Here is a 9,103-nt window from a genome sequence, read left to right as displayed (position 1 = left end):
ATATAAGGAATTGATACCTGTGATTGGATATTTGGATATATGCTGCTTTATTGGCATTACACTTAGAGACTTACAGTATAACAATCTTCTGTTTTGGATTGTAACGTCTATCTATATATAAACTATAAACCCTGATAAAATAAACATCATACATAACATTAAAAATTTCAAAGTATAACTTTTTATAAAGCAAATGTATACAATTGAAATTGCCAAAAGTAAAGTTAACCTCCAATTCCCATTAAATCAACAGACAAAAACCGTGTCATTTTGACTAGGCATCATCATCATTATCATCATTACCATAAGCAAAGTCTTCAAAAGTAAAAACATTACTAGCAAATCTAACTTGGAGCTACTTTCCTATTCATGGACCAGGCTTCATCATCAACATTAATACTACAATAGAAACATACTTTCAACAACAAAAAACAACACTAAAAATGGCTGAGATCTAATCTTCTTACCCATTACACCAATAGCCCAAAAACACTAAAACAAAAAAAATTATGACTAGCTTAATAAACTTAATTAACACCAAGAAGAAACACTTAAAAGAGGTACATCATTCCAAGCAAGTGAAAGAAATCCAGGATCAGAATCCACCAAACCATATCTATCACTATAATTATAACTCCATAGCAATATCTTGGCTTGACTAACTGCATAATTACTAAATTTCACTGATTCAAACCCACATTTTTCCATTATCATTTTCCATTCTTGTTTTTCCTCCATTCTCACCCTTTTCCTTCCTTTTTCTTCCTCTTCGTACCCAACCGCGGCAACTATCCGCCTTCCAAACATCGACTTCTCGACTTCCAACCGCTCCAACGAGTCTCGTTCCATATTTGGTTCGAGTGAATCAAACAATGCCGAGTAGTAACTTAACGCGTTATTAAAACGTTCAAAAAACCCAACTCGGTTCAAACTCGCCTCGTATTCACCTAAAGTGACTATACTAGGATTCAATGATTTCACTAGCTTCAATACCTTTTCCACTCCACAATAACTTTGGTCTAGAAAAGTATAAAGCTCTAGCATAAAATTAACAGCTAAAATCTCATTCTCATCAATCCAAAAACTCGAAACACTTAATTCATCTACACGAGTTAAAATCGGTTCGTATTCGAGATTAAGATCTAAAACTTTCGCAAACTCACGGAGACGGTTACCAGTAGCTAAAAGCTCAGCTCCTGGCGAGTCTCCAAGAATCGCGGCCGGGATTCCGGATATCCGAATTCTATCCGGTTTTCCAACGGGTCGGGTTGCTAAAGCTTGTAAAAGTGCAGCCCATTGGACTCCCTGAACAATACCAAAATCTATAATATGAATTCTATTAGCATTTTCAGTGGCTTCTAGAATTGCTTGATTTGCTGTTAAGTGAGCAAATTTAAAATAAGGGCAAGCGTCATTCAACGCTTTGTAAGTCAGCCCGAATTCTCCGGGCTGAACTAACGACAAATGTTGTCGTTTTATTACGCGGCTATGTAAGGCTTCCGCGAAATAAAACGCAACTCTTTCGGTTGGATCTCCGTGTTCCGATACCCGAACACGGAGATCAACAACCGATTTGGCCGCTTTTTCCGGATCAGTTTCCGCAGTTTTCGCGATATCAGTTAGGGTTTTGAGTAATGGGTTTTTGAAAATAACCTCTTTTTTCGGAAAATCATTTCCTCGCGGTGGAGAACAAATTTTCTCCGGCTTAACTTCCTTCTTCTCCACCGGAATAAACTGGTCAGCCGTCGCTGTCGCCGCCGTCGTCGCCGTCACAGGCCATGTTAAATTAACGTTTTTCAGATCAGTGAGTCGACTCGGCTGACTCGGAGGACAATCAGAAAAAGGATCAGATGAATATAAAGTGAAATCCGAAGTGGGTTGCCAAGCAGAAGTCTCAATTAAACTTTCCATCCATTCATCAGTATCAAAATCGCCGACAGAACCCGACGCCGCCACGAAATCTGAAAACCTAAACCCACCGGGTTGACTCGGGAAATGAAACGGTGGTGTGGTTTCTTCAGGCCCAGATACAACCACATCATTATCATTTGGATTTGAGTCAAATGGATCTGAGAAATTGTAAGGAGATTGGTGGGCGGTGGTGGGCCAAAATGGGTTTGCATTGTTCATAGCGACGGCTAATGGGTGGTGGTGGTGGTGGTGGTGAAGTTGTTGTTGTTGTTGTTCTTGTTGTTGTTTTTGTTGAATGACTTGTTGAGCAATGGCCATTAAGTTGCCGCTGTCGGTGCACAAATATGCCATTATCCGGCCAGATTTTTACATCACTATTGGGGGGAGTGAGTGAGTGAGAGTAAGATATTAGCAACGGCAATATTTGGTAAAAAAAGCTATCTATATAAAAGGGGATGTTTTTTGAGAGTATAGGGGGGGAAGTCAGTATGTTGAAAGTTGAAACGGTGGTTTCTTTGGAAATAAAAGTTGCTTTTCTACGGATTAATTTGAAGTTTTTATGCGATTGGAGTGATAGTTTAAATAGTTTGGAAGTTTTTCATTTGGGAAGTGATACGTACCCTCATTCTATCTAGTGGAAAGCCTTTCGCCCGTGGACTAGTTTACTTTGGTTAGGATCAAGGGACATCGTTACTTTGGTTAGGATCAAGGGACATCGTTACTCGATCGACCATTAGGGAAAGGGCTAAACCTTTTCTCTCATTAATCTACTACAATTGTGCATTAACGTTTTTTACAATATACTATAATATTTGTACAGTGTGTTAAATTAATTAAATTATATGGCACGATTATTAATTCCCTTTTCATTTTGTTGTTTCTTTTTAAGGAATCATGGGTTAAAATTTTAGGCCTTAACACAACATTTGTCAAATGAGAGAGTAAACACTGTAGGGCATTGTCAGGATTTAAATCTGGCATGGGTGCATCAAAGTTAGGAATATTAGCCATTTTATCTATTTCGTCTTTCAAAAAAAATCAATTTTAAGTTCTTATACACATGCTTGTTGACTCGTAACTTTTAATTCGATTTAAAAATATGTTTTTTTTACTCGTGACTCAGAGCGTGATTTACTGTCTCGCTTTGTAAACATTTTCAAACATTACATAATATTGTATAATTATATATTTGACGTCTTTACAACAAAGTATAAGTTGAATATTTTAACACATATACTAAAATGTTACATATTCTATAATTTTGAGTCATAAATTTACAGCCATAAAAATAGTATATAATATACGATTATTGTAAGTCGCAAAGTGATGGTAAATACCCAACTGGCAAGCAATTCAGAACTGGAATACTTCAGAATGACGATCCAGATATGGATAGAACAATAAAATAAATTGTTGAAAGTAAATTGCAAGAAACAAAAAGGTGCTGAAACTATATAAATAATATATATAAGTCAAGTATGTAGCATTGAGACACGATGTACTTTTCAATGTATTTTATTCCTTGATATAAACAAAATACAAAGGTTTTTTGCGGAACAAAGATAAACACAAAGGTGTAGTATCTAAACAACCTTGAAATACAAGTGATCTAATAACTTGGAAATACTCGTAAGAATTACTCAGAGTACAACTCACAAGTTGCAATGCCAAAGTTTCGAGCAGTTTACAAGTTGTGAGAAGCCTTGTATTCATAGGCAAAGTCCATGATGACAAGACAAGGTCGTACAGTATACTGTTGAGAAACATCTAAGGAATTCAAATTGATTCCTTAAAATGTGTATTTTAAGGTTGAAATTCATTTGATGTGAAATTTCACATTTTATTCTCAATCTTTTACTCAACATTGTACTTTTCCAGAGATAGAACTATTATCTCAGTAAAGGTTGGTAAAATAAAAAGGCTTACTCGGAATCAGTATAAAGTATTGTAAGTACTTTACACTGAGATGCTTCAGTCTTCAGTCTTTGATTTCAGAATGAATGCTTTTAGTTTGGGATGATCTACACTGAAGTGAAGCTTCAGTGAACTTATTTTAAAGTGGTTCAGAATTCTGTACAAGTATTCTTCACTGAACTTACTATTTCTGGACAAATTATACGTGGTCGATTTTCGACACAACAATTATAGTGTCAACTACAACAATTATAATTTTGCGACTCGTATTAACTCGGTCTAAGTTCACGCAACGACTTGTAATAATCTGGACAAAAGAGAATCACTTAGATAGTTGACTCGTTTTCTGTGACTCATAAAAGTCAACTCAAGATTCGTAAGAGTTTAACAATTATGTTTATATGCATTTCAAATACAAATTGATATTTTATATGTAGATAAATAAGACTATTTGTAATGTATTTTAGCTGATCAATCCCAATAGAGATGTCTTAATTTGACTACCTGAGTGTTTAATATTAAGATTTGATCGTACATATATAAAACTTAATTAGTTTTTATATATATATATATATATAACATATAACATATAATAACATGAAAATATCCAAATCATATTTTACGGACACATTTTGAGTATTATATAGTATATTAAGACAATGAAATGTGAATAGTAACTCGCCACGTTATATTTCGTATTATTATTCGGATTTCGTCAATCACATTACGTTCGGGTGTTTATTACGGGTTATTTTTTAGTTTCTTGTATATTTTTTTTTCTGTTTCTAAATTATTATATTGAAAACTTTCTTATTTTTTACCACTATTTGATATTACCACACCCGTTAGGGTATAAAACTACAGGTTAATTCTTGGTTTTATTTGGAGTAATGCCTTTGAACAAATATCTATTTTATATGTCAAAGTTCTTATTGATGGCGAGTTACTATTCGTAGGTTACGCCCTGTTACATTATTTGGATTTTGCCACATCTCGTTCGGGTTTTTTATTACGTGTTACTTCTTGATTTCTTGCAAACCCCGCAACACGTGGTTGTGAACCTCCTAGTTACCTATTAAAATGACGAAAGTGAAAACCAATTTTTTCTTCATCTATTCTCATATTATCTTTTAGGTCATGACACATTATTTTCAAATTGGATCTCATTTGTATTTAACCAAAAATACATTATCTTTCATTTAAATAAACAATCAACCAGGTAAGCAATGCTATCACTGAGATCCTCGTTACCGATCCACCACCTAAGCTTCGTAACCCATAACCCCATAACTAAGCCTTAAGTGGTCACGAATACCCATCACCTATCCTATACAAATGGGAGCTGATCACGAGTACGTAGCGAGTCAAGACTTATCATACCTCAATAACGCATTTTTTCAATCATCACCGATTGAAGACTTAACATCATCAACTGATCTGCATAATATTTATGTATATTTATTTTCTTTTTAAAAATTTATGCAAATTATTTTCTTTTTTAATTTCTAATGAAATGTTATGTTTTTAGTGAAAATTATAGTTAAAAAGAGTGAAAGGTTAAAATGAGTTGATATATAGAATCCGTATTCGGAAATGTTTGAATCATAAATCTCAGTCGATCCTAATTTAATTAATGGTCCCATAAGATATATAGGAGAGTCAATTGTTGCTGCAAGTGGAGTGGAAGCCAGACATTTAACGTTTGACAAATCAAAACAACCACTCGTTTCTGGTCTCTTTAGACTTGAATATGTGTAAAGGCATGGGGCATGAATTATCAACATCTAATCATAAAATCAAATTTTTATATCCACGTTATTTCGGAGGTTTAACTACATGGTTTTATGTCCACGACAAATCTAAATAATAAAAAATAATACGTAATAAGTACGAGTACTTTATAAAATCAAATGTCTAATCAAACGTCAGCGATATAAAACATTCATTTGTTTATGTCTAGAAAGTGATTTGCGTGTTAAAAACGGGACTCGTATAGTATACTTCAAAGTAGCTAAACAGTTGACATCTGAAAATCCATACCATATTTTATTATTTTAAATCAAATATCATTTTCAAATTTCTACTACTAAAAAAATAGTCTTTAATAACACCAAAATTATGACAAACATCTATGATGACAAGTAAAAATGTGCGTCATAAAAAAACTGTCATAACTTGTAAAATCTGAGGGGTGTTTGGTTGAATGTATTTGGGGATGAGAAATGAGTAAGATAATCAATCATTAATGATGCTTGGTTAAGAAAAAGTGGGTAATCAATACTAAAAATAGGTAATGACTCATTATACAATAATTTGGGGAGAATAACTATCAATACCCTACTCCTTTTCTCACATCCCATTATTATTATTATTATTATTATTATTATTATTATTATTATTATTATTATTATTATTATATATATATTTTATAATGATAATATTCCTTATCCATTATCTTTCACTTACCCCTACTCTTTTCCCTTTTTAAACCAAGCACCCCCTGAAAGATTATGACACACAATTTTGGTGTCATAGTTCATTAAAACTACATTACATAATAACATATCACCAATCCATCATTAGATGAAATGATACCCGTTACCAATTTAGCTTGGGCCCACATTGGAAGTTAAGAAACACGGGTTCATTCCTTACGAATGCCGAAATCGTATGGTTATTAAGTGAAAATATTTTACCGGCATCATAACCCTTACGGTGTAGGGTGTTGGAGATCCAATGTGGTTACAGAGACATGATGCTTTCCTTTACCCTTATTTTACTTTACTCACTGCCACCACCACCACTGTCGCTACCGCCACCACCACCAATCGCCGTCGCCACCACCGTCGCGCGCCTCCACCTCCGCACGCCGCCATCATCCATTATTGCTCGCCGCATTGCACGAGTACCGTTCTATTATTTACACAAGATTAATTAAGATCTGATCATATGAATCTCACTAGGTTAACATTGGAGGTGGTAAAAATAAGATTACGAAAGAGTCACTCGATACGATACCCTAATTATGTCACGTACGTGTATGAGAGTAATAAAAACTAATGAAGAAGAAAACTTCATCGATTTGTTTTACAAAAGTACATAGTATATATCACGAGTTGTTAATTTGTCAAAGAGACGCATGGAAACTAGTAGACCATGCGTGAGGATAGTGAATTAGTGAGTCACCGGACATGAGTGACTGAATTATGTGTATTTTGGATATCAAGACGGTATATAGAACCAGATGGTTCTCACCCACTTTTTTTTTTTTTAATTAATGCAATCTCAATTTAGATCGTTAACTGTGGCATCTTATATAACATAAAGTCATAAACCACGAACCATATATATAAATCCCATCTCTAATCTCTTGAACCATCATGAGCTACAAGCCTACAACACATTAACCATTAGAACCACCAATTAACCATGAACCCCAAGAAGCAAACTACTTAAACATTGACTTACAATTTACAAATCAATCGAACTTAACCATGAACCACGGTTCTCGAACATACCACAAACCTAACTATATATGAACCGCCTGCAAGTTAAACAAACCAGATATCCATGAACGTTGTGCTATATATATGTGATAAATATTTTATTGATGATTACTTTTGCAGTGTGAACATTGTAAGTTTTGCAGACTTCCTGCCTACACCTGCAGGAGTCCACATCGTGTCATTTTGGAAAGACAACATATATATACATCCAAAGTATCGATCATTTCTTCATGACTTTTCTTCTCGTCCACGTACCATCCATTCCCATGAGTTTCTAACATTCCACACGTTTCTTTATTTGGCTGATTACCAAGCGCCCTAGCAATGTTTTCGATCGTTTTCAATTTTATTTAATATTTTGTTTAAAAAAAATGCAAAATGTTCTAAAACTAATTTTGACTTTGTAATATTGTAATTTTGATTATTGTTATATATTGTTGAAAATACATATGTTTAATTACTGTCCATCTATTCATTGTATGTATCATTAGACATAATTTTTGTTAGGGGTTTGCTAAATACAGCCCTTAGGGCTGTATTTAAAGTGCATAAATTGTTTGTATATTTACCATGAAAATTAGAGGGCTTTTAATATGGAAGATACAAGTTTTTTTATGTACGTTAAATACAGCCCTTAAGGCTATTTAGCATATTCTTTTTTTTAATATGATGATGGTGACATGATTGTAATTGTTATGTCGATTCCCATTTATCAAGAAATATGTTCAATCTTTATCATGCAAGTCAATGAAGTCAATGCTACATTGCTACGCGTTAAAAAGAAGCGTACTTAACAATTAAGATATAAGGGGTAAGAGTGTAATCGGCTTGTTTTATCAGCAAAAATCATAGGCAAGAATCGGCTAATCGGTTATACTATAGCACATGTCTCGGCAAGTTTAATCGGCAAGTTTGGCAAGTTTCATCGGCTAGTTTTGGCCGATGCAAGTAAACGTTGGGGTTGAACTTTTGCACGTTGGGAGCGTGTTTTTTTTTTGTTTGTTTTGGTCAAAATTTCATCGGCTAGTTTTGACAACTTTTGGCACTATACCCACAAATTTGATAAGTTTTCGACTAGTATTGACAAGTTTTTGGTTATCATACTTGGCATCTCCTTATTGGTTTAAATTTAGCCAATTTAACCAATTTGACAAATTATTGACACTACACAGCCCCTAACGTTTTAATGTTTTATCAAACTTTCCTTTTTTAAAAGCCATGTATCCTCTTTTAACTAATCCCTTCTAAAAATTTACTTAACTACACTTAACTACAAGATCACATGTAATAAAATTAACAGATAAGACTAGAAAAAAGAACTAATAGATTATACATGTCATGTTTTAATAATTTTATGAGGATTTTTAAGAGCATAGTTGAGAAACTAAATTTTTTAAATTTTTTGGTTACATTGTTATGCGTTAAAAGGAAACATACGTAACAAAAGATACATATATAAACGACTTATCAATACCTTTATTTTTCGCGTGCTATAAAATTTTCAAAATTCATTATTTTTATTTTTGCTCAAAATCTGAGCCAGTAGTAATTCCAAATTTAAAATCACCTAAAACATCCCATATTAACTCCTTTCTAAATTAACACATTTCACTTCATACTCATAACTTGTTTTTTCAAATATTAAAAACATAATAGTAATTGAATATAAAAAAGATACATCATACACGACTAAAAATTTATGATCTTAAACATCTTTATATACAAAAATCAAGAAACATGACAAAGTTAATGTGAAGATTAAAAAACAGATT

The 9,103-nt window shown here is 33.3% G+C and overlaps 1 protein-coding gene across 1 annotated transcript; it reads right to left on the bottom strand.

The window, feature by feature from the left end:
* Positions 1-210: 210 nt before the first annotated feature.
* On the bottom strand, positions 211-2,468 carry LOC122579499 (scarecrow-like protein 4). Its single transcript, XM_043751679.1, has one exon. The coding sequence runs from the start codon at positions 2,260-2,262 to the stop codon at positions 532-534; it is 1,731 nt and encodes a 576-aa protein (XP_043607614.1). The 5' UTR covers positions 2,263-2,468; the 3' UTR covers positions 211-531.
* Between the last annotated feature and the right edge of the window lie 6,635 nt (positions 2,469-9,103).

The sequence above is a fragment of the Erigeron canadensis genome, chromosome 8 (assembly GCF_010389155.1).
Source record: "Erigeron canadensis isolate Cc75 chromosome 8, C_canadensis_v1, whole genome shotgun sequence".
Lineage (NCBI taxonomy): Eukaryota > Viridiplantae > Streptophyta > Magnoliopsida > Asterales > Asteraceae > Erigeron > Erigeron canadensis.
This window is presented reverse-complemented; position numbering and strand designations above follow the sequence as displayed.

Bases quoted from the DNA above. Each gene is read 5' to 3' on its own strand.
- LOC122579499 (XM_043751679.1), bottom strand. From the start codon at position 2,262: ATGGCATATTTGTGCACCGACAGCGGCAACTTAATGGCCATTGCTCAA.